This window comes from Pongo abelii, chromosome 13 (genome assembly GCF_028885655.2).
Source record: "Pongo abelii isolate AG06213 chromosome 13, NHGRI_mPonAbe1-v2.0_pri, whole genome shotgun sequence".
Lineage (NCBI taxonomy): Eukaryota > Metazoa > Chordata > Mammalia > Primates > Hominidae > Pongo > Pongo abelii.
This window is the reverse complement of record NC_071998.2, coordinates 79,041,963-79,068,363: the sequence shown is the minus strand read 5'-3', so window position 1 is coordinate 79,068,363 and position 26,401 is coordinate 79,041,963. Positions and strand designations below refer to the sequence as shown.

The following is a 26,401-nucleotide window of genomic DNA, read 5'->3' as shown; positions in this document are numbered from 1 at the left end:
GTGGTCCCTAAGCTTACCTTCACGAAATAGTCAAACAGGGGCCTGTACTTCTTGCCTTTAAGATAGGCACCAGGAAATCTAGAAAAGGAGAAAGGCAAACTCACAATTAGATTAAAATCAAATAAGAGGCTGCAGCCACATCAAGCTACCACTCCCCTCTGGTTTACTGGCTTCTTAGCCCTAGCCATTAATGCTGTAATGTGTGACTGCAAAGTACTTAGTATAGTATTAGTACTTAAAACTAAATTTTAATAATGCAAGCTTTTGGATAATAAGTTTCTTTCTTTTTAAAACTAAAGACACACACATAGACACATGCACACAAACACAGAGCAAGTATTTGAATATTCACTTTTCAAGGATCTCATAGTCACTCTCCAATTTATAGAGGGCTGACAATCTGGCTTCCATTAAAATGAGTAATCTTCCTCTGGCAACATCTATGAGAAAAAGGAAAAACGCGGACTTGGGTTATATTCTGAACTTGGCTGATTCTAAAGACATGCATCAAGCATACTTTTGTCCTGAGGAGCTCCTGTACCATGTGCCTCTAGTGTACCCAGTACTCACAGAGAAATACTGCAAAGAACACTATGGTATACTGCTTCCCAAACATGAAAATGACAAAAACATCAAATGCACTTAGGCAGTTGGTAGTTATTAATTATCGCTCAGATATCCATTTGAAGTAAATCTTTATTTTTTTCTCCATAGGGTAAACATGTCAATGTTTAAAAATAACATGGACAAAGTAGCCCACAAATTAAGTGCCACATATCACCCCCTCTCAGACATTCTCATTTGGGTGTCTATTGATCCGGATATTCTTCTATGTATATACTAACAAACATATAGGTAAATGTGTAAGTTCTTTTTATTTTTCTAATTGAGGTAATATTCTACCTGATTCTGTAGCTCTTCACTTAATATACTGTCAACATCCTTCCATGTATTAGCACATACAGACTTTTCTCGTCCTTTTAAAGAGCTCTATGGGACGCTATTTTATAGAGGTAAGAGTTATTTCTAACAAGCTGACAGACACTTAAATTGCTTTCAAATTTTCCCACTATGAACACTGGGATGATGAATGTCCTTGATGTATCTAAGTACCCTTATTCTAAGTGTTTCTGGAAAACACCTGGGGCATCCTAGGAAAAGAAAAACTGGAGCAAATATATGAACAATTAAACTTCGATACTGAAAATCTAGGCCAATTTAAACTCTCATCCTAAGTTATGATATTACACATCTGAGATTTACTAGAGCCTATGTCATATATTTACTTCACTATAAGAAAAATGAGTATCTATGGGTCATTGTAAAAGCCTTTGCAATTTATTGAAAAACTGCTATGAATAAGGCTGCCACTCCCTTCCTCTGACCTCACAGGAACTTCATTGTAAGTGGGGCCCACATTTTCTGATAAAGCTCAGATACAAAGTCTGCCAAGCACAAGAGTTACGCACAGGTAGATGGGTGATGTGTTTTGAGATCTCAGTCAGATGGCTGCTGAGATTGTCAAGCTCACCATAGAATGGCCAGTGACCCACCAGTGACACAGGGAAATTGTGCAGATGGGACTGTCCTTGCTCCAGAGAAGCAGCTGCAGACACCTGAGCCAGGCCTCTTTGTGGCCAACAGCTCTTTCCAGTGGGTCAACTCTTAGTCCTATTTGCTCCCAGGAAAGAACAAATAAAAAACTCCCTCTGTACCTTTTTTCTGACACCCAATCTTTCCCCATTCCTTTCTCAATATTTCTCCTTTGCCAACACAAGCTATTGTTCAATCAAGTTGACTGTTTTAATACAACTATTTTTAAAAATCATGGTAATCATTCTTACACAGCATTAAATACATCTACAATGTTGTGTAATCATTACCATTATCAATACCCTAAACCTCTTCTTTTTCCTATACTGAAACTCTGTACTCATTAAACAATAACTCCCCTTTCCCTCCCAGCCTCTGTCAACCACCATTCTACTAGTCTTTGCTCTCTGAATTTCACTTCTCGATACCTCATATAAATAGAATCATGTAGTATCTGTCTTTTGGTGACTGGCTCATTTTAATTAGCATAATGTCCTCCAGGTTCATTCAAGGCATAGCCTGTATCAGAATTTCCTTCCTTTTTTAGGCTGAATAATATTCCATTGTATGTAAATACCCTATTTGGTTTATTCATTTATCCAACGATAGACACTTGGGTTGCTTCTATCTTTTGACTATTGTGAATAATGCTGCTATGAACATGGGTGTACAAGTAACTGTTCAAGAATGCTTTCAATTCTTTGGGGAAAACACTCAGAAGTGAAATTGCTGGGCCATAGCGTAACTCCATTCAGCTTTTTGAAGAAATGTCACTGCCTTCCATAGCGGCTGTGCCATAGCTTTTTTCCTGGCAATGAGTTTTTCTTTTTCTTTTACCGCCACAAAACTACCAAACCTGAAGGTATATTTGTTCACAAAGTACCAATCTTCTCTTTAAATCTCGGAAAGGCCCTCGTTGAGACTGGTAACTCTCTACCAGGGGACATTTGAAAGGCAAAAAGTTCCCAAGTTCTGATATCAATTACTAGTAACGATGTGATGCCACATCGCTGAATCTTAGATTCTTCATCTGTTACAGGGGCATGGTGTGGAAAAACATGCTATAAACTGGAAATTATAAGAAAATTTTATGTTCTACTTTTTATATCTCTGTACTATTTTAATTGTTGTGTTAGTTTTCAATTAGAAATGAAAACAAATGTTTAAGGTTATTTTTCTAATTAAGTCAGAATTCTTTTCAAATAATTCTATTCTTCATGCAAAAAGAAAGGTAAGCTTTCTTATTTTCCAAAATATAAAATTATCTTATCCATATTAGTCACAAGTAACCAGCCTCCCACTTACCTTTAATTTTCACATATTGCATTTCTGGATTAACACAGACAGCAAGGTTACTAGGTAGAGTCCAGGGAGTGGTTGTCCAAGCAACTAAAGATACAGTTTCATCTTCTTCCAAAGGGAAAGTTACAAATACTGAAGGATCTTGAACATCCTGAAATAAATTGAGGTAAAGTATTGTTTTACAAATCCACAATAACAGACACCTAAGAAAAGGGAACTGATCCTAAAGAGGAATAAAATAAATCTTTAGGGTAAACCAAAGAAACCACTTACCAGACTTACAAAAAGAAAATAGCAAGAAATTCCAAGTAAAACAATTTTTAAATACTTTAAAAAATGTTTTAATCATCACCTTAGTAGTCACAAAAATAATGTCTTTTGACACCTGGTGACTTTTTTTTTTTTTAGATGGAGTCTCACTCTGTCACTAGGCTGGAGTGCTGTGGTACAATCTTGGCTCACTGCAGCCCCTGCCTCCTGGGTTCAAGTGATTCTTGTGCCTCAGCCTCCCGAGTAGCTGGGATTACAGATGTGTGCCACCACACGTGGCTAATTTTTGTATTTTTAGTAGAGATGGGGTTATTCCATGTTGGTCAGGCTGGTCTCAAACTCCTGACCTCAGGTGATCCTCCCACCTCAGCCTCCCAAAGTGCTGGGATTACAGGCGTGAGTCACCATGCCTGGCCTCTGGTAACTTTTTAAAGTAATGTCTAAGTAGGAACATATGATGGAGGTTTCAGTATTATGATTATCTATTTTGTAAGTCCATGAAGAGTTAGATCAAAAAGATAACTGTTCTGGAATATGGTTATCTTTTTGCCCAAAATACCAAAAATATCCTACTGAAGTAACACCTACTTGAAATTGTAATAGACCCATATAAATTCAGCTCATTAAATAAGAACAAGATTGTCTCCAACTTTACGGCAATGTTTCAACACAAAAATAGCAAGGATTTAAAAATACATAGCTCTAAGGTAGGAAAAAAAAATCAATCCCCAACAAAAACCAACTGCAATTTAAAAAAAGTGACACAAGAGCCGTTAGTCACATATAAAACATCAGACAAACCTGAAATAAGAGACACTACTATTGGCCTGTACCTCCTCAAAAATGTCAGTATTATGAAGCATAAAGAGACTAAAGAGCTCTTTAAGATTAAAGAAGGCTGGAGACATACCACTGCATGAAGCACACAATGTAGGTCTTTTTTGTTTTTCTTTCCTTTTTTTTTTTTGTTAACTATAAAGGACACTGCTGGGACAAGCAGAACCCAATAAGATCTACACATGAGGTAATACAGCATCAATGTTAATTTTCTAACTCCAGTTATTTCAAACAATGTTACTGATTTTAGGAAATATATACTTTTTAGAGGAAAAGGGCCATAATTCCTGCAACTTACTCTCAAAGGGTACTGTGCCCCACTCCCATAAAAAGAGAGAAGGATAAAGCAAATGTGGTAAAAGGTTAACATTTAGGGAATCTAGTTGAAGGATATAAAGAACTCTCCACTTTTCTGTGAGTTTGAAACCACGTCAAAATTAGTTTTTTCTTTCCTTTTTTTTTTGAGATGAGTCTCACTCTGTCACCAAGGCTGGAGTGCAGTGACGTGATCTCAGCTCACTGTAACCCCCACCTCCTGGGTTCAAGCATTCTCCTGCCTCAGTTTCCTGAATAGCTGGGACTACAGGTGTGCACCACCATGCCCAGCTAATTTCTGTAAAAAATTAAAATTTTGTAGGCAGGGCACGGTGGCTCATGCCTATAACCCTGGCACTTCGGGAGGCCAAGGCAGGAGGATCACACAAGCTCTGGAGTTTGAGACCAGCTGGGGCAATATGGTGAGATCCCATCTCTACAAAGATAAAAAAATTATCTGGGCATGGTGATGCACATCTGTGGTCTCAGCTGCTCAGGAGGGTGAGGCTGGAGGATCACTTGAACCCAGGAGGTCAAGGCTGCAGTGAGCTGTGTTTGCACCATTGTATTCCAGCCTAGGTGACAGACTGAAATCCCTTCTCTAAAAATAAATAAATAAAAGTTTTAAGCCAATACAAATATATGTATACATACATATATACATACATATATATATATATTTTTTTTTTTTTTTGAGACAGAGTCTAACTCTGTCACCCAGGCTGGAGTGCAGTAGCACACTTTCGGCTCACTGCAGCCTCAACTTCCTGGGCTCATGTCATTCTCTTACTTCAGCCTGTGGAGTAGTTGGAACTAAAGGTTCACGCCACCACGCCCAGCTAATTTTTGTAATTTTAGTAGAGATGGGGTTTTGTCATGTTGCCCAGGCCGTTCTCGAAACACTGGACTCAAGCAATCCACCCAACTCAGCCTCCAAAAGTACGAGGATTTCAGGTGTGAGCCACTGTGCTTGGTCAAGTCAAAAAAATTTTAAAAACCCTTGGTTAACAATCAATACACAGACCGCTTAGAATAGAGGTCAGCAAACCATGGCCCCTGGGCCAAATCTGGCTCATCACTTGTTTTCATGCAGTGGGTGAGTTAAGAATGCTGACAAAATTGAGAACGCTTTGCCTGAAAAAGCTAAAATATTTAGTTTGCAGAGGAATGTTTCCCAACCCCAGTATTAGAACTAAACATTAAGTATACTCTGTGACTCACCTGGGCATGGTGGCTCACGCCTGTAAAAATATCAGCACTTTGGGAGGCCGAAGCAGGTAGATCAACTAAGGTAAGGAGTTCAAGACCAGCCTGGCCAAGATGGCGAAACCCTATCTCTACTAAAAATACAAAACTTAGCTGGGCGTGCTGGTGGGCACCTGTAATCCCAGCTACTCGGGAGGCTGAGGCAGCAGAATTGCTTGAATCTGGGAGGAGGTTGCAGTGAGCCGAGATCACACCACTGTACTTCAGCCTGGGCATCAGAGTGAGACTCCGTCTCAAAAAAATAAAAATTAAAACAAAGTGTACTCTGACTCGATAATTCCACTACTTGTTTGTTATATAACCAACTGAAACGTGTACAAGACCTAAAAGACAACAGTCACCATGTGTTTAAGTCCAGGTAGATCCTGATTAAAAATAAATAAATAAATAAATAAAATAAAATATAACCCCTTGGGAAATGATTAAACCATTAGAAATATGGACTGATGATGTTCAGGAATTAAATAATTTGAGAATATTAAAATAAAAAATACTAAAGGTGGCTATCCCAGCACTTTGGGAGGCCAAGACGGGTGGACTGCTTGAGCCCAAGAGTTCAAGACCAGCCCAGGCAACATGGTGAAACCATTCCTATAGAAACACATAAATTAGCCAGGTATGGTGGTATGTTCCTGTACCCCCAGCTACTCAGGGGGCTGAAGGGGGAGATCACTTGAGCCCGGGAGGTCAAGGCTGTGGTTAGCCGAGATCGCGCCACTGCACTCTAGCCTGGGTGACATATTGAGACCCTATCTCAAAAACAACAACAACAACAACAAAAAGGTAACTGCTGATGACTTTTTAAGGTGTAACAACGAATGCTAATATGGCAATGTTTAAAGAAGATAATTTATGAAAGATCTATACTGGATTATTTCTTGATGAAATAATATGATATCTGGAATTTGTTTCAAAATTGGAAGGAAAGTGGGAAAGAGTATGTGTATGAATGAGGCAAGATTAGCCAGTCATTGGTTGCTGGGGGCCTTATTGGGTCTACAGAAATTAATTATACCATTCTGTTTACTTTTGCATGTCCCGGAAACTGTCCACATTCAAGTGTTTTAAAAAACAACCAAACAGGCCAGGCGCAGTGGCTCACAACTGTAATTCCAGCACTTTGGGAGGCCAAGGTGGGTGGATCACAAGGTCAGGAGTTCAAGACCAGCCTGGCCAAAATGGTGAAACCCTGTCTCTACTAAAAATGCGTGGTGGTGGGCACCTATAATCCCAGCTACTCCAGAGGCTCAGGCAAAGAACTGCTTGAGTCCGGTAGGTGGAGGTTGCAGTGAGCCAAGATCACGCCACTGCACTCTAGCCTGGGCGACAGAGCAAGACTCCGTCTCAAACAAACAAACAAAAACCAAATATAGCAATATATTAAGATTTGACAAAGGCAAGCCTTGGAAACCTTGTGTTTACCGTATTATTCTCTACATTGTTAAGTGCTTAAAATATTTTACTAAAAAAATACAAACATGAGCACAATCACAGAGAGGTGGTAAGGAGATAATAGAAATCATCATACCTGCCTTACAAGGATTTACAAAGATCAATCAAACAGGATATGTGAAAGCATTCTATAAATAAAACGTGCTTTGAAAGGCAGATTTTACTAATGTAATTTCAAACCTAGGCCATGAAACAAGAATTCCCAACAAGTCAACATCCTTTAAAAACAGAGGGTCAGATAAACTCTCGAAACTGAAAACAACTCAGTATACACACATGAGAAGAGATGGTTCACATTTCAGAAGACTTGCTAGTATATAGTATCTGCCTAGATATGGTATAACAATACACTCTGTAAACATTAAACATTTCTAAACACCTCAATCATAGCAACAACAATAACTGATTCCATTTCATCAGAGGAAAAATAATACCATTTGGCATCTCAAGTTAATTTTTTTCCAAATACCGTTAACAAATAAATGATATAATGAGGTCCCAGATAAGGCGTAAAATTACCCGACCCTTAAGAAACGATGACTACAGGAAGTATGTCAAAGCTGGACTTGTTAACCCAACAGAGAGGCACAAAAATATGGTCAAAACAAGCAAAACCTATCACATTAAGACACATCATAAATCCAATGTGGAAAAAAAAATCCCTCATCTTAACAGAGCCTTGGTATACTAACTGGCAATATTTCCAGCACTCAGTAAGAAGTGGTCAAAGTGGTGGATGTCGTGGGGGCAACATTCCACACCGGGTCTACTTGGGAATACCACTGTGATCATAACTATTCAGCTTCCACCTACAGAACTCAATGCTGAATAATGTCTCTACATTTCACATACCTTATAATTCTGGTGTGACTCGAAGTTGGAAAGTGGAGTGTTACATGCCGTAGAGAAGGGCATGACTTTCACACCTCTATAAACAAGGCCTTTATCATAGAGTTGTTTGAAGACCCACCTGGTAAGAGATGGAGTTTCACAATTACAGAACAAAATTCTATTTCTGAAAATGCAAACATTTATGCCATTTTCTTTTTAGAGCTTCTGTCTGCCATATAAGTGAAAAAACAATGTCTTTAATTGGGAGACTGGCTGGTGAATTATAACGTATCAATATAGTAAGACATTAGGCAGACATTAAAATGCTAATATCTACTGATATCGAATGATATTTAAGACATAATGTTGATTAAGAAAAGCAACTGGCAGGCTGGGCGCAGTGGCTCACGTCTGTAATCCCAGCACTTTGAGAGACCAAGGTGGATGGATCACCTAGGTCAGAAGTTCGAGACCACCCTGGCCAACAAGGTGAAACCCCATCTCTAATAAAAATATAAAAATTAGCAAAGCATGGTGGCGGGCGCCCGTAATCCCAGCTACTCGGGAGGCTGAAGCAGGAGAATCGCTTGAACCTGAGAGGCGGAGGTTGCAGTGAGCCAAGACTGCGCCACTGCCCTCCAGCCTAGGCAACTAAGCGAGACTCAGTCTCAAAAAATAAAAATAAAAGTCCTACATTCAAAAACAAACCTGTTCCCAAAGATTTTCAGAGAAATAACGATGGACTCAAAAATAAACTGATTCATGCTAGTGTATTTTTCCAATTATCAATACAACAGAATATTTATAGAATATTTATCATATTTACAATTTTAAATAAACCTACCAGACCGATTCCATGAATTGTGGATACAGAGTTTTATAGTCATTGTCAAAGTCAATCCATCGGCCAAGTCTGCTAACAGTAGACTTTAAAATATTAATATTAGAATAGTATTAGACAATGATATTTATAATTGTACATCAACGTGTGTTTATTTCTATTGTCACTACATATGAAAATTTTGGGAAAACAGAATAATCAATGGTACAAGTAAATCTATACTGCCAACAACATATTATGTAAGGTTAAGAACCAGTTTTCTTGGCATTCATCCTACATGCACAAAATGTTATTTACAAGTATAAATATTCATTTATAAAAGTCTACCAAAACCACCACTGGGCAAATATCACAGGTACAATTATTACTGGCAAAAACCATCCATGGATGTTAAAATTAATAAGTGAATGTATGACAAGAAGAAGAATATTTGGAAAGAATCTCCCCACAAGATACTTATTAATTACAAAGGAAAAACTACAACTTCACAAAGCAGAAACCTGACAGCACTTTAACCAAGTGAACAAAGTTATCACCATCAATGAGACATAGCCACAACACATGCCACCTGATATAATGCACTGAGAAGGGCATAGCATCACTTCTGTGGCATTGTCACCAAAAATGCATAAACTAAATTAAATCAGGAAACCTCAGACATTGAGAGACATTCTAGAAAACAGCTGCTCTGCAATCTTCAAAAGTGAGAAGGCCATGAAAGACAAAGGACTAAATAAATGTTCCATACTTAAGAAGACTAAAAAGACATGACAACCAAATGCAATATGTGATTGGTCAGAAATAAAAATTAATGGGGCAACTGCTTTTGAAAATTCTATTAATATTATGGTTACTGAAGATGTTAGCAGCTGGGAAAGATGGATGAAGGATATAGGGGAACCCATCATACTACTTTTTCAATTGTTTAATAAGTCAAATTATTTCAAAATGAAAAGTTAAAAAAATGGAAAAAAGTATTTGAGAAAAAAAGAAAAGGCCTATATATCCATGTTATACTTATCAGAATTTTTCCCTATTAGTGATCATGCAAGAAAGTTAGACCAATTAAGCACACAGAAGTCAGAAAAGAGATGGTTCAGTTAAAGCTAACAGTTTAAGTAATAGGGTTGAAGGTGAAAGCAATAGGGTTGAAGGTGGAAGCTAACACTTTTTCTACAAAAAATAAATTAATAAAAAAAGCGCAAGGGACCATAAACCATTTCAATGCCCATTTAATAACTACATTTGCTGTTCATTCTACTGAAAAAAACCCAACATACCTTCCACTCAGCAGAATATCTCATCACAATTGCTCGGCACTGATTGTTATACTCTGTAATCCCCATTTTGGCCACATCCTCTGGTCCTCTGATTCCCAGTGTCTTATCAATTTCATATTCCTGAAAATTTGTGATAAGATTGTTACCATGCTGCCCTGTGAAAACAACTGCAACTATGCAACTCTAGAAAACAAATCAAACTACAAATATTATAGAAATGAAGTAGAAGGTCTGACAGTCAACATTCATCATGCTTGAACACATTATATAAGACAAAATCTAATGCTTATAAAAAAAATCAGAAAATTATAAAGCTGGATACTCAAACATACCACAGGTAAGCCATGGCAATCCCATCCAAATCTTCTGTCAACATGAAACCCACTCTGGTGAGCATATCTTGTAACTATATCTTTAATTGTACCCGCAAGTATATGTCCATAGTGAGGCAGTCCAGTTGCAAAAGGAGGACCATCATAGAAGGTAAATCTAAGAGGTAATAAAAATATATCAAGCCATTTAAAAACAGCCAAAATTTAAAGCATTTTTCTATAGATAGCTCTTGTCATAGTGGAGTCTTTAGGAAGGAGAAAAGCAGCAAGATCAGGAAACTGACAGACATAATTGATTTGATATTTACTGGTGGTCCTGCCTTCAGAAAGGCTACAATTGTGGTAGAGCTACAGAGACCTCCATTTGATTATCCATTTTTCATTTATTAGTTCCATGACATAAGGCAAGTTATTTATCCTGATCTTGAGTTATCTCATCAGTAAAATAGGGCAATAAACCCCTATCTCATAGTTTTTGACCAGAGGAGACATATGATGAAAACATTGATTAAAGGACTAGTCTTTTAGGTGAATGAGGACTAAAGGCAGGTAGTACTATAGTAGCCTTCTATGGGGTACTTAGGTATAAGTGCCTAAACGAGGGCGGTGATGAAGATAAAGGTGGAAAGAGGGTGACACAGAGGATGACATACAAATTTTATTCAGATGACCTTTTAAAGAAACAAAATTTACCCTAATAATTGAGAACTCATTCATTCAATGTATATCTACTACTGAGTACCCACTATATAGAGAGCTGGGGGATTCTGGGAATAGAAAGATTAATAAAGAGTATCTGCTTTAGGCCGCACGTGATGGCTCACACTTGTAATCCCAGCACTTTGAGAGGCTGAGGTGGGTGGATCACTTGAGGTCAGGAGTCCGAGACCAGCCTGGGCAACATGGTGAAACCCCGTCTCTACTAAAACACAAAAATTAGCCGGTGTGATGGCGGGCACCTGTAATCCCAGCTACTCGGGAGGCTGAGGCAGGAGAATCACTTGCATCCGGGAGGCAGAGGTAGCAGTGAGCAGAGATTGCACCACTGCCCTCCAGCCTGGGTGACAGAGCAAGACTCCATCTCAAAAAAAAAAAAAAAAAAAAAAGAGTATCTGCTTTAATGGAATTCAGTCTAAGAAATGACTATTCTTAAGGACTTTCCCTTAACCTAAAAAATTCACATACTTTGGTTTATGTTTTGATTGCTTTAAGCATTCCTGAAAACAATTAAATTCAGTCCAAAACTCCAAAATTTTCTCTTCTTCAGCAGGAAAATTTATGTTTTCTGGAACTTGTTGAACCATTTTGTTGCTGCAAAAGAAATCAAATTTATTACTGTCAAAAGAGAAATGTAGGAATAACAGAGTACCATATTATTAACATGGGTGTATATGATACTATCCATACTTTTAAAAAATTATAGCTTTATTTATGTACAATTTACATAGTGTAATGTAAAAAGTGTACAATTCAGTGGCTTTTTAATATATTTACAAGGTAGTATAACTAGTAATACCTAATTTCAAAACGTTTTCAACCTCCCCTCCCCACCAAAACACCCCAAAACCATCAGCAGTCACTCCCCATTCTTTCTTCTCCATAGCCAGTGGCAACCATTTATCTTCTTTCTGTCCCTGCAGATTTACCTATTCTGGACATTTCATATAAATGGGAAAATTTATATGAATCATCTATATGTGGCCTATTGCATCTGGTTTCCTTTCTCTAGCATGTTTTCAAGGCTCATCCATGATGTAATATGTATTCATACTTCATTACTTTTGATAGCTGAATAGTATTCCATTTCATGAATATGCCACATTTTGTTTATCCAGTCATCATTTCTTGGATACCTGTATTGTTTCCACTTTTTGGTTATTGTGAATAACACTGCTATGAACATTCATGTACAAAATTTTGTGTGAATCTATGTTTTCATTTCTCTTGGGTTTGTAGCTAGAAGTAGAATTTCTGGGTCACATGATAATTCTGTATTTAACTTTTTGAGAAAATGTCAAAATTTTTCCAAAGTGACTGTAATATTTTACATTCCCTCAGCAGTGAATGAGGATTCTAATTTCTTCAGATCCTACCCAACACACCTTATTGTCCATCTTTGAATTACAGTTATTCTAAGAGATGTTAAGTAGTATCTTGTGGTTTTGATTTGCATTTCCCTAAGGACTAATGATGCTGAGCATCTTTCCATGTGCTTACTGACCATTTGCATATCCACTTTGGATAGATATTTATTTATCCTTTGCCTATTTTCTAATTGGGCTCTTTTTGTGGTTGGGTTTTAAGGGTTATGTATACATTCTGGATACAAATCCTTTATCCGATATATGATTTATAAAAAATTTCTCCTGTTCTGTGGGCCGTCTTTTTATTTTCTTGATGGCATTTTCTGAAGCACAAAGATTTTTCATTTTAATGATGCCCAATTTGTCTATTTTTGGTTTTGCTGCTTGAGCTTTTGGTGTCATCAATAAACCATTACCTAAACAAGGTTACAGATTTTTCGCTTACATTTAGGCCACAAATAATTTTGAGTTATTTTTGTATATGGTGTGAGGGAGGGGTACATGGCTATTATTTAATATTCAGTATTGGTAGAGACAATGTTTCCAAAAGTAAGCAAGAAAATCTTGGAAATTCTATCTAGCGGTGCAAAAAACTCATTAATAATCTGAAGAAAAATATCTCAAAGTAGTTAAGAATTTTCTTACCTACACTCACATGACAGAAATCAGTTCTCTTGAAGTAACTTCATCTTCTCGAGAAAAACTGGTAAAACTTTAAAAATCTTAAAGCTAAAAAGATGAGAATCTCATATTCGAATATAGATTCCATTTTCCATTTTACCCTTTTTATTGCTTATTCATGATTTTTATGAAGGATGAGCCCTATACCTTTCTGGTTTAGTCCCTAATGACAGAAGTCTTAAAGCGTCTTTTTAAATATTTTGCTAATAACCTCATGCAGAGACACTTGATCAATCTGTGACTTAAGTATCTAGTGAGCCACCCTTGAGACCTTTCCTTCTCAAAGTCTATTTATATTTACTAAACAATTCTAACAAAGTGGGTGACAAGCTTTCCAAGTCAGTATCAGATTAGAAGGGGATAGAATTGCTAATAAGAGAACAACAGAGAAGATAAAGAGTCTTAAGTACTCAAGAACCGCAACAGTCCAGGGTAATCAACTCTACAGGAAAAGACACCTACATACCTCAAACAGTTCTGAAAGCATCAAAAGCATCATAGTCTAAGCAAGTTATTGATTCAAGTTATCATAAAAAAAAGGCCTGTGACAAGTAGTATCTTTCAGTTTCTTTTACCCTCATTAATTTTTCAGATGTGTGAGTGCCTCTGAGTTTAAGAAAAAACAGGACAAGAACAGTTGGGCTGTTTAACTAACTGAAATAGCTATTTCTGATCACAGTATGCCATTAAAAGGTATTAAACAGAAGTTTTAAGGCATTTTAGATCTTCAACTCTTATTATAACCTCTAGTCTTTCAAGGACCAAAATAAGTGTTTGTGCATTTACTGATTTATTTAGGTTCATTGGGTACCTTATCAGAGGCCAACTGAAACTTATGAGATTGTTATCTGAAGACTAACAGACCTTTAGATACCAACACATTCTGATCTCTTCAAGGCTGGTCCTACTATGGCCCACATCTATGGGAGCTTATTAGAGATGCAGACTTACCAGCCTCACCTCGCACCTAGGAGTCAGAACCTGCATTTTAACAAGATCCCTAGGGGATGAGCATTCACATCAGAGTTTGAACATCACCACTCTTGCACTGTTCTAACAATTATTCAGGAATATCTATCTGAATTTTTGTTTCTGAGAAAATAAGATTTAACCTTTCTGAGAAGAGGACCATTCCTTTTTTTTTTTTGAGACAGTGTCTCACTCTGTCACTTAGGTTGGAGTGCAGTGGCACAATCATGGCTCACTGCAGCCTTGACCTCCCTGGGTTCAGGTGATCCTCCCAGTTTAGCCCACCAAGTAGCTAGGACTACAGATGTGCACCACCACACTCAGCTTTTTTTTTTTTTTTTTTGGTGGGGAGGGGGTGGTTCGTAGAGACAGGGTTTTGCCATGTTGCCCTGGCTGGTCTTCAACTCCTAGGCTAAAGCGATCCTCTTGCCCTGGCCTCCCAAAGGGCTGGGATTACAGGCATGAGCCACTATGCCTGGCCAGCTCATTCAGCTTTTACTGTATTTTTTAGGGAGTCCCTACTTTCCCCAAAGATTAAGAATCACTGCACTATTACGTCAAGCATAAAGACTCAGTATAACAGCATTGACTATTCAGGAAGAATCATGTACCAGTGACCGGGCTATGGCAGCTGCTGAGGAGAAGCAGCCTCCATGCATAAATCACAGGATTGCTATGGCCCATCGAATCCACTGGAGAGCTGTACATGACAACAGCATCCAGCAACCACAGGGCAGGGGACAGAGCAGGTTAACCTTGCACAACTACCTTGTTGTGAAGAGGGGTGCCATCCCCTTTGCTTCCCTCTTATTATAATCCAGGCCCTTGACTCTTCACTGCTCCACAACTCCTTCAGGTCACCTTAACCTCAACTTTCCGTTCAGCAATTTCGAGACCACCGTCCTTGATATTAACTACATATTATTCACATTACTTCATATTATTTTGCGTCAATATATTTTGGAAACGCACACTAAAACCATGTTTTGTTTAAAATTTCATAATTCTTTCCACAATTGCTTCCTTTCTTAACTACCGTATTAGTGGTTCCAATATTCTTCCCATTACTTAGGCATGACATTTTTGAGTCACCCCTGACACTACTCAGAACATGTACACATCCAGTTAATCATCAAGTCATGTGGATCCTACCTATAAGTCTATTTCTGTTCCCCCTTTTCATTCTCCACTAAATCCATTTCTGTTTCTCCTTTTATTCTCAGGTCTTCATAATCTATTAAGTCAAATGTAGCCTGAAAGTGGGACCATCTGAAACGTTTCCTCAATTTAGTTATATTCTCTTAACATAGACTCCACAGGTATACTCATGCAAATGTACAAAATGTGTATACAATGACATTCACCGAATAATTGTTTCTCCAGGCAAATAACTGAAAACAATTTAAATATTCATGGTGACTGAAGTAAATTACGGTACATCAATAAAATAAGTATCATGCAGCCATTAAAGGTAATAAATTAAGACATATAAAAATACGTATTGCCTATACATAAAGTCACAGCTATACCAATTTATACTATGTGTATCATTCTCGAAAGATTTTACTCATTTCAAACACTACCTCATTCAAAAAGGCGACCATAAATTCCTAACGCTGGAAACGAAGGAACGACAAGCCCCGAAGAAACACGCTCTTTTAAAAATTAAATCTTGTGCTACTGTTTCGGGGTTGTAACGCGTGCGTGACCCTCGTCTTTGAGGGCCGGATCCTGCAGGGAAGAGAGGGCGTACCTGAGGGGCCCCGCGTGCCTGGACAGCCCCGCGGGCCAGCAAGCCTAGAAGCAGCTCACCCGGCGTCCAAGCTGCAACCCGGCGCACGGAGGTGATGCAACGCGCTGAAAATGCGGGATCCAGGGAAGGAGGCAGGCTCCGCACCGGCCAATCAGTGCGCGCTGCCTGATACCTGCCAACAAGCCAGGCGCCGGTTGGTCGCGCCGGACATGTTTGCGCCCACTGGTCCGGATGGTGTGACAGTGGTGCTTGCTGGTTTTGCGCCTCCACGTGGAAAACGAACCAGCGCTGAGCGCGGCGGTGTGCGTGCTGCTGGTATCCGTTCCAGTAGTGTAGACCGAGGTCTCACTCGGGTTGTGGGCACCTCTGGGTAGGTGACGGCCCATTAGGAAGGGGCCCCGAGGTCGGGGCTCATGTTCTTCATCTTGTTTGCTTTTGTCAGTGTTTATCTGACTGGACACTTCGTACCTAAAATTCATATCGACAAACAGCAACTTCCGGAGAGGTGGCTTTAATAATTATACTTTTGGGCCCTGAGCCGCCGACCCCAAAGCCGCTTCTCCTATCATAAATGGCTACGTGAAACGATAATAACAAAAGGGAAGGAAGAGCCTGACAACCAGGTTTAAAAGTTTTATTGTATTTTACTTAAAATGTTTCCGGTAATGAAAACATTGCATAAACGATTTTTTTTTCTTTTTTTGAGAAGCGGTCTCATTTGTCGCCCAGGCTGGAGTGCAGTGGCACGGTCATGGCTCACTGCAGCCTCAACCTCCCCGGATCAGATGATCCTCGCACCTCATCCCTGGCCAAGTAGCTGGGACTACAGGCTAGCGCCACCACGCCCGGCTAATTTTTGTATTTTCTGTAGCAACGGGGTCTTGCTATGTTGCCTAGGCTGCTCTCAAACTCGTGGGCTCAAGCGATCTGCCTGCCTTAGCCTCCTTAACTGTTGGGATTACAGGCATGAGCCACTGCACCCGGCCTGCATACTTATTATCATTGCTGTGAGTCGGCTTGGTACCTTACTGATCTGCTGGTTAAAATCTGGAGCCTTGCAAAGGGCAGTAGGCCTCGGGCTTTGGCCCCAGAGCCTCTAAAGGAAATTCTGGATCTTGCCAAATTGGGAGTAGTTCCGTAGCTGCCTATTGTATCCGTTAGAGGGATATAAAAAATTTATCTGGCCTAGAATAGGTAGAATGCAGTTTCTTATTAAGTTTAGGAACATTTTGATAGTCTGTTCAGCATATATTTAACTTTACTTACCGTCTTGGCCCTGTGTGAAGGATTAAAGTGGTTTCATGTCCTCCATCACGGGTAACTCAGTGTTATGACTATACTCACATAACGTACATAATTTAATAGCTGCAAATCTTGTTAATTAACTGAAAGTATTTGGAATGTGTTTGAAGTTTTCACATTCCTCACGTTGCCACCTTGTTCAGTTCATTTTTGTCACCTATCCAGAGAGCCCAGATTAGAGCCAGACAGAGGGCTCCTGGACAAAGGTGAGGTAAGGCCAAGTCTAATTATTTAAAAATTTGATTGAGAAACATTTATATTAATAGTACTGTTGTGTTGGAAATAATGCTCAAAATCCTAAGGAAATTGAACATTCAAACAAAGGATTTTCAGCAAAGCAATTTTACTTCTGCGCAGAGGGGTGCTTCTCCTTGGCCAGTCACCATGAGAGCACACCAGAACAAAGGGGCACGAGAACCTTTATCCCTGACGCAAACCCTGCCCCTGTACCCTTTCTCCATTGGCCGGAGTTGGGCCTCACAATCTAAACTAACCACGGTTGGCTAAACATTTTAACTTTCTTTAGATAAGGTGAGCATGTAAGAGAGAGGGGAAAGGGGGAAGGGCTCTCTGTAATGAGCTAGAGAGCTAGTCTTCTCTTCGGATAAGGAATATGAGCTGGTACTGATAACGCCTGGTACTGTGGCCTGTCTAGGCATGTAACAAAGGCAGAAAGGAAAGAGGAGAAAAAGGGAAGAGGGGGGCACTGTGAATTAAGAATGAAGGATTGATCAGGCTATTTGAAGAGAAACCTCATCATGTCCCACAGTTGGAAGGTATGGGAAGACTAAGTCTAGAAAAAGTTAAGCAAATGAAAAAATTCCAGCAAAAAAGTTAACTGTAGTCAAAATATATTACTTGGACTGAAGAGGTGAATAATTTTTTCACCTTTTCAGAATATGTAGTGTCTGGAAGTGAAAAACCAAGAAATCAGAGCATAAGCATGTTAGGTAGAAACATGGAGATAAATACTAGAGAAATTGCTAAAGATGGTTTCATTTGGGGAGCAGGAACTGAGGGGTGGGCAAGGCTACTTGATGTTACTTATTTGTCTACTCGTGAAGCATGTGCCGGATTTAAATTATGGCCACACATTCTGACACTTCTCCCACTGAGAAGTGAGGATCTGTGTCCCCTCCCTTTCAGTCTGGTTGGGCTGTCAGTTTAAACCTGTAGAATACAGTGAAGTGACTGAGCCGGTTTCTGGGCCAGGCCTTAAGAGACAGGCAGCATCTGCTTCCTGCCTCTGAGAACACTTGCTCCTTGAGCTTTGTTGCTATGCTGTAAGGAAGCCCATGAACAGGCACTGAGTGGGCCATCTTAGAAACAGATCCTGTAGCCCTAGCTGAACCACCCCAATGAAAGCACACAGCACAGATCAGCAGTCCCTAGTGAGTGTTGCCCAAATTGCAGTATTTGTGCATAAAATAAATGATTGTTACTGAGATGATTTGCTATGCAGCAATAGAAAATAAGGTGTAAATGTGATCTACATCAAGAGAAGGTAGAAAGTGTGAATTATTTATCCTGCTGCTTAGTTGTCCGCACTCTCCTTGAAGTCTGAAGTTTTGGAAACCTAGGAATCCAGAATGACTCTTCAAGTTATTTAGTTCCTTGGACCCTTACTAAAAAAACATAGAGCATAAGCCCTAGGGTCATAATGGTTAACACACCAGATGAAATCCCAACAGTTAAGAGTTTATATTCAGCATAGGTAAATCAATAAATACTAATTTTAGGTACACACACCATGGCTCAATGATAGTCCCTTGGAACTATGTAATACTCTTTTTTTTTTTTTAAGATGGAGTCTCACTGTTACCCAGGCTGGAGTGCAGTGGCGTGATCTCAGCACTGCAACCTCTGCTTCCTGGGTTCAAGTGATTCTCCTGTCTCAGCCTCCCAAGCAGCTGGGATTACAGGTGTGAGCCACCACGCCCAGCTAATTTTTGCATTTTTAGTAGAGACGGGGTTTCACCATGTTGGCCAGGCTGGTCTTGAAATCCTGACCACCTCGTTATCTGCCCGCCTCGGCCTCCCAAAGTACTGAGATTACAGGTGTGAGCCACCACGCCCGGCCTATGTAATACTATTTCATACAGAGCCCATTTTGATAGGAGACATATGTCTTGAAATCTAGGCAGGTTGGTTTATTTAATGTAATGTTAAATCTGTTTCCCTATTTGGGCTCAGAGTCCTGACTCCTAATTGTGACTACCTATCTTTCAGACACTTGGTATTTTTCATAAGCTTTTAGTCTAACTAGAATTTTGGGATTGGTGTGCATCTAGATGATGTTCCTTAATTCCTAGAGGCGAATGACAAGATAACTGTATTTGGCTTTCTCTCCTGGTCCTCACAGAACTCTTATATGATGTTGGTCTGAAATGTCCTATATTTCAGTTAACTATTCACCAAAACACAAGTATAAAACTCAATGTTGACTTGTAATTAATCAGTTTAAACAAAAATGACAAAATGGAAGGTGTATTTGACATAATCAGAAATAAACATTTCAAACAGCCTATAATTCACACAAAGCCTAGGCTGGAAAATACAAGTGCTTTGACTCATTTATTAAAAAAGGCTTCATGTAAACCTTGCATGAGAAGATGTCCATTAGTTACTCAGGATAGAGGGCAAAGAGATTATATACAAAAAGTATTTTCAAGGACTATTTTGTGCTTCCTTTATAAGAAGTTGAATTTAATTTTTGAAGTAATTACTTAGGAAGAAATGCAGAGGAGTTCCACAGAAAAAGATGGCAACCAGAATGATATTCCATCAGCCAGATTTTTAAAATTCCTTCACTCTGAAATTTCTTCTTTGTCAGCTAAAACTGTTTTCTGGGTCAGTTTCCTTAGGTGAGCCTTGTTCACATTCCGTATTAAAACCAACTGACATTTATTATTTTGGTTTCATTTTCCTTTTTGCGTCTTTATGTTTCTTTCGACAATCCTAGGGGGAAAAAAAGACTTTGTTAACAATAAATTGTTTTTAAGATGTTCAGTAGATAGAAGTAAAACTTAGGTTATTCTCACTGTCAGGGCTGTGGAAACCTATTTTGAAAGTGCTCTTTTGAAATGAAGAGGGGATATTGGCATTTTTGGCATTAACTGTTTATAATGGGAACTGTAATTCAGTCTTTAAAAATCTGATGCTTTCGTGTTACTTAATAGCTTGGCTGGACTCTGGGACCAATCACTCAATTGAGCCAGTCTGCAGTCTCCTCATCTATACCATTCATGAGTTCCCTTCCAGCACTGTAATTCTAGATAGGTAACAACATGTCTATTTTAGGAAATAATATGGAGAAACAATTACTCACCATACGCAGGTTGGTTGTTCTGGCCTCCCAAGAGTTCCTGCTCATATTATTTCCTACTCCTCTCCAGAATAAGTCAGAACCTACTAGGGGAAAAAGAAGAAAGATGAGGCAGCAAACTACTACTAAAATTGGTAATATTCTAAGTGTTGGCATTATCAAGGTCTCCAATACCAGTTAAAATCATTCTTTTCCCTCAGTTTCTACCTATTTTCAAAAATTAGTATTTTTTCTTTCCAAATGAAAAATATAGTATTGCTTTTACTGTTTATATATATCATTTACTATTATGTAACTTTGTTTATGCTAGGCTTTAAGAAATGAGCTCACCAACAGCCTGAGTTTTCACATGGAATTTATGGCACTAAAACTTAGGGGTTTTATATGCCTAACATCTAAGGAAGCCCTTGGAACAAAACAAGCCTTTGTTGATGAGAATGAGCGGGCAAAGAAAGTGGTGAGTGGGGAGCTCTCAGACCTTGACAGCTTTACAAGTTAACATTCATCAGTGTGAACAAACGGGGTTAAACCACATGACATTACCAACGGTCAAAATTCCTGGATGTGAATTACTGTAGCTGTACTATTACCTGTTCTGTGTATGTAATTTGATGAAAAAAAATGGACTGACCTTGAAGTCTTTCATCATTCTTAGAGAAAAAGAAAAATCTAGTGGTCTCTTTCTCAAGTAATGATGCTTCTCTGAAAAGAAAGGGACAAAGGAGAGAAAAAAATAGGTATTGGTTGGTTTAATTTCAATATTTAAGAAATACTTACATTCAAAACATAAAAACACTATTTCTTAAATACATCTTTTATTTTTTTCATTTCCCTCTAGAATCCAGGTGAGCGAGACTCTTAAATATATCTGCTTTGTATTTTGCACATTTTGCCCTGAGTTAAAACAACCCTCCCTCTAACATTCTTCTATCTGAAGCTTTGATAATGAAGACTTGTTTAAGTAGAACCTCTCTATCTTTCCTCTGTTGGTTGCTGATACTCTCACTCCCACCATTGCTACCCCATTTGCCAGTACCTCCCATGGGTAGGCACCCAGTCAACTGCAGCATCCTGTTTCCAGACCAGTGACTTCACTGTCAGGCTACCTTTCCTTTTCTATGCACAAACTATCTTCCCCTTAGTGCTATCCAAATCTCATGGAAAAGGAAACATGCTCTCCATTATAAAAAGGCTAGAGAACACTCTAAAGAAACTGAGATGACCAGGCGCAGTGGCTCACGCCTGTAATCCTAGCACTTTGGGAGGCCAAGGTGGGCGGATTACTTGAGGTCAGGAGTTCGAAACCAGCCTGGCCAACATGGTGAAACCTCGCCTCTACTAAAAATACAAAAATTAGCCAGGTGTGGTGGCACGTGCCTGTAATCCCAGCTACTTGGGAGGCTGGGACAGGAGAATCGCTTGAATCCGGGAGGCAGAGGTTGCAGTGAGCCGAGATCGTGCCATTGCACTACAGCCTGGGCGACAGAGCAACACTCCGTCTCAAAAAAAAAAAAAAAGAAGCTAAGACAATTTAGTTGTCATGTGAAGAGAAGCTAAAATATTTCTAAAGTATGTCTAATTCAGATTTTACAAATTGTGAACTATGCCTGCAAAGAAACAAATTGTTTACCCAGGACTGGACTTTCTGTGATCTGTTTCTTCAGTAACATCTTCCTCTTCTGAACTGCTGTCTTGTAAATGAGGGTCTTCCTGCCAGACAATCTTTCCAGGTTTCACTGTTTCAACTCTGTAGGTCTCTACATCGTTGTGACAACAAAAGATGATGGGATTGTAACTCCACATCCAAGTATTTCCGAACACATTCATTTGATTACTTTTACCGCGTAGACATATCTAAAGTTCCAATATGTTAATCATTAATTTAAAATAATATCAAAAAAATAGGTAGTATCATCTTTTTATATTTTTCAAATATTTTCAGAAGCCACTACGATAATTTTGGCATTGCTAGAATGATCTGATAAGGACAGCAGTAATATAAAAAAGGTTTAAAAAATAGAGGTTTATAAATGGGCTATATAATTTTTAAAAATGACACCTAAAATAACCATGGTATCTGTGCTTGCATGAGAAGCCTAAAATATAATATGATACAAGGAAATCAGGTTTCCCTCTTGTCTATTTATAAATGAGAAAAGGAATATATCTTTACATTTTCAATACCCAAAACTTTTTGCTATAACTGCTGAAAAAACTACTGCTATAAGATCACAACAATCACCTCCCAAGTCTTCAAAATTCCCCAAGTACTTAAAAAACATCTTTCAAGCTGCTGGTGTCTTTAGGACTCATTTCAAGGTCAATTTCTCACATTTTGCTCTCAAAGTTAGAAAAATTATAGTTACTATTTACATCATGCCAACTCTACTCAACAGTTTATATAGACAAGAAAATGAAGTCTTATTTGCAATACTTTTTGAACAACTACTAGATTGTTATACTTCCTTTTAAAGTACCACGGAGTTGGTATTATCTGCTAGTGAACCGAGATTGCGCCACTGCACTCCAGCCTGGGTGACAGAGACTCTGTCTCCAAAAAAAAAAAAAAATTTTTAATCTACCAAACACATGTATGCTATTTTAACTGCTGATCTTTAAAGTAGAATCACTGTAATTAGGTATGTGTGTATTCTTCTGTATAGGTATTACTTGCTGTTACACTGGGAACTTTCAGAAAGCTCGAACCTTGGGTGAGGAACAGGTCAGGTGTTTTTTAACCTGTGGCCCATGTTGGCCTTTAGAGGTAAACCTCTTGAAATGAAATGCAAAACTGTATGTACTAGTGTTTATACTTCTCTCTAGGTTCTGGCAAATCTTCAAGGACAAACTGTGCAATAACTGGCATATGGATGACATGGCATATTTGTATAAAACCAAGGTTACCTGTATCTTCTTTTATCTTATCATATATAGCACTAGTTTTCCATAAGTCATAGCATCTTCAGCTTCATTTAAGATACAAAGCTCTCTATATGATTTACTATACTTCTTCATGACGTTTTACTGAACAGAAAAGATGCTGTACATTATTCTCTGGCTTCCCTTCATATGGCAGCTAGTAGAGGTTTGCTTCCTTAAATGCAAAAATAGTTTCTTTCACAGCTTCAGGAACATCGTGTTTATGCTCCTGTGACACTAAATCTCAAATCATCTAGGTAGAAGAAAGAGTCCTTTCTTTAGCTAACATGAAATGTTACACTTAATGCAGATTCAATCAATTAAGTTCAAACTGAATAAAATAAAAAAGTATGGGAAAAAAGAAAAGTACCTTCCTTTATGTCTTTAGTGTCTGAATCAAAAAAAGAGAACGTGAACCTGCTGGGCTGCTCAGCGCCACTGGTCAGAGCTGCAGGGTCCTGGATTTCCTCAGGTTTCTCTTTACCACAGTCCTCATTCCAGGGTGTGCCCTCTTCCTTTTCACTGGTATATTTTGTAGTTTGGAATATTTCTTTCAGATCCATAGCAATATTATAATACATTTCTTTAGACACCTCAGGTAGTTTCTCAGCTTCCTCCCTTTTCTTTTTTCGTTTTGCTTTACTGAAATGACATATGTAGACACGTGCATCACAAAGAAACAAGTTTTGGAAAATTTCCAGAAATCAAGAAAAGAAAAAATCTTGGACAACTTTAATTCTATCCTTTCAACAACCAGGATATAAAACTCTACTTATAAATAGAGAAATAAAATAAGTAAAACTCTACATATGAAACTCTACTAATAGAAGCAAAATCTTGACCAATAAGCTTTTTTTTACACAAATCTCAAACAGCTGCATGAATCATATTCTATCATTCTGTGAACTACATTTCAGAAATTATGCCTAAACTATACACCTAGGTATAAGTAAGGAAATCACTTAGCTTCACTAGGCCTCAGTTTTCTCATAGGCAAAATGAAAACTGTAAGCCACATGACTCCTAAGATACTGGGAATTTTACCAGTAACTGGTAAAATTGTAAATCAGTTGTAGAAATTAATTATAAATATGTATAGTCTCTTTTGAAATGAAATTTTTATGTTACCATAAATCTGCTCTATATTTAGGAATGAATATGCTTTTCTCTTTGATCTGGGACAAAAAGTTACATGGCAGTTTCCAATACTGAATTTTGAGCTAAGAAAATATTAAAATCCTTTTTCCTCGAAGACCAGGCCAAAGTTTGTAATGTACTATGTAAAATAATAAGTGAACAGGATATCCTAAATAACCATTCTTAGTGGTAGAGACCATCTTAAAGAGAGAAACTTTTAGTATTTCAGTAAATAAACCCACCTGGTTAGGTTTTAAGACAGATATGCCTCTTAGGAAACCAAGCTCTATAAAAAATGGTAGGCAGTTCCAAGTGATTATCATTTAACCACCACGTGGTGGCTTTAAAATTTGTCCAAAAACTCTTCAAGGGGTGGAAGTTAATTCCCTCATCCCTTGAGTGTGAGCTGGACTTAGTGACTCTTTTAATGGACAGAGTAAGCCAAATGGGATGACATATAACTTCTGAGACTAAGATGACAGCAAAAGCTAGAAGGACCTTGAAAAAACTGTTAGTAGAAACCATATGGCCTTTGAGAAGGTTGCAGGTAAGGGCTTAAGGGAAAATAAGGTAAATCCTGTTGGAAATTGGAGAAGAGGGAATCCTTGTTATATGGTGGTAGAAAGTTTAGCAACACTGTCAACTGCATTGTGTGTACTGTGGAAAATGGAAAATGTACCTAATTAGCTGGGTGATCTAGCTAAGGAGATGTCCAGGGAAGTGTTAAAGGTATATTCTGGTTTCATCTTACTGATTACAGTGAAATAAGAGAGGAGAGAATGAAACTAAAGGGAGGAATATTTTTTTTTTTAAAGGGAGCCAGGAATTCATGGTTTTGAAGACTCCTAATCTCCAGAAGGCAAATGACATGAAATTTAAGAAAGGGCTTCTAAGCAAAGATCAACTCTATGACAGCCTCAGAAAAACATGGTCTAAAGAAGGGGTTGGCAAACTATAGTCCCTGGGCCAAGTCCAGGCTACTGCCTACTTATGTCTGAACTGCAAGTTAAGGAATTGTTTTTATCATTTGAAATGATAGGGGGAAAAACAAACATCATTTCATGAAAAAATTATATGAAATGAAAATTTCAGTGTCCTTTAATAGTTTTATCGGCACACAGCCTTGCTCATTTGTTTACATATTGTCTATGGCTGCTTTTCTTTTACAAAGGTAGAGTGGAGTCATCACAGCAGAGATGGTCTGGCCTGCAAAGCCTTATCTATTTACTATCTCGCCTGTCACAGAAAAAGTTATAGATCTCGGTCTAAAAATAAAACAAAATTCTTTGTTAAGACCCTAAAAAGAGGTAAGAAGCTTCCCACTGTTACCCAGGAACAGTGGTGCACACCTGTAGTTCCAGCTATGTGGGAGGCTGAGGTGGGAGGACCACCTGAGCCCAGGAGTTCAAGGCTACAGTGAGCTATGATTGTGCCACTGCACTCCAGCCAGGTGACAGAGTAAGACCCTGTCTCTAAGATTATACAAAAAAGAAAATAAACTTCAATTGTTCAAACAATAGGGCTTCTATGGAGGTTAGAGGCATTATCTCTCAGCAGTTTCAGCAGAAGCCCAAGGTTAAAAAAACAACAAAAAAGGCTTATCTCAAAATGATTTGTGTGACTTTCATCTAACAGAGTGAATTCCAAGAAGATTCACAGATAACCTATGAAGATTTTAAGAGAATTATATTATCAGAAATACCACTAGACTGGACTGGTAGGTACAGGAACATTTCAAAATGAACAGGCACTCCCAAATTTCTATAAGCAAAAAGCAGGCTGAGAAAACTACTCAGCTGTAAACAATGTGCCAGCACTTATGAAAAGAGAAGGATGATCCAGAAAGCCAAGTCAACGGTCAGGAAGAATTATTCCTAGGCCCTCAGTCCTAATCAAAGACCTTCCAACATTT

General features: G+C 38.5%; 2 protein-coding genes and 1 non-coding gene across 14 annotated transcripts in view; all 3 read right to left on the bottom strand.

Moving 5' to 3' along the window:
• The window catches only part of IARS1 (isoleucyl-tRNA synthetase 1), an 80,181-nt gene extending 64,266 nt beyond the window's left edge, over positions 1 to 15,915 (bottom strand). Inside the window, exons 1-9 of one of the 3 annotated variants that reach the window (XM_024252029.3) lie at positions 15,807 to 15,915; positions 11,505 to 11,630; positions 10,320 to 10,476; positions 9,988 to 10,107; positions 8,711 to 8,793; positions 7,888 to 8,005; positions 2,899 to 3,046; positions 353 to 440; positions 18 to 78 (exon numbers count right to left, since the gene is read on the bottom strand). In XM_024252029.3, the coding sequence (XP_024107797.3) occupies positions 18 to 78; positions 353 to 440; positions 2,899 to 3,046; positions 7,888 to 8,005; positions 8,711 to 8,793; positions 9,988 to 10,107; positions 10,320 to 10,476; positions 11,505 to 11,623 (894 nt within the window). In that variant the 5' untranslated portion in view covers positions 11,624 to 11,630; positions 15,807 to 15,915. Of the gene's footprint in view, positions 1 to 17; positions 79 to 352; positions 441 to 2,898; positions 3,047 to 7,887; positions 8,006 to 8,710; positions 8,794 to 9,987; positions 10,108 to 10,319; positions 10,477 to 11,504; positions 11,631 to 13,048; positions 13,133 to 15,636 lie in introns of those variants that run through there. The other 2 variants (XM_054521066.2, XM_054521067.2) reach the window with 2 other exon arrangements.
• On the bottom strand, positions 14,657 to 14,788 carry LOC112135072 (small nucleolar RNA SNORA84). Its single transcript, XR_002916381.1, has one exon. It is a non-coding gene; the product is annotated as a small nucleolar RNA SNORA84 (small nucleolar RNA).
• A 3,621-nt stretch (positions 15,916 to 19,536) lies between the features above and the next one.
• The window catches only part of NOL8 (nucleolar protein 8), a 28,139-nt gene continuing 21,274 nt past the window's right edge, over positions 19,537 to 26,401 (bottom strand). For 9 of the 10 annotated variants that reach the window (XM_009244624.4, XM_009244625.4, XM_024251791.3 and 6 more), the window contains 5 exons: positions 23,723 to 23,994; positions 22,064 to 22,190; positions 21,065 to 21,135; positions 20,437 to 20,519; positions 19,537 to 20,066 (listed from right to left, as the gene is read on the bottom strand). In XM_009244624.4, the coding sequence (XP_009242899.3) occupies positions 20,016 to 20,066; positions 20,437 to 20,519; positions 21,065 to 21,135; positions 22,064 to 22,190; positions 23,723 to 23,994 (604 nt within the window). In that variant the 3' untranslated portion in view covers positions 19,537 to 20,015. 10 annotated transcript variants of the gene reach the window in all.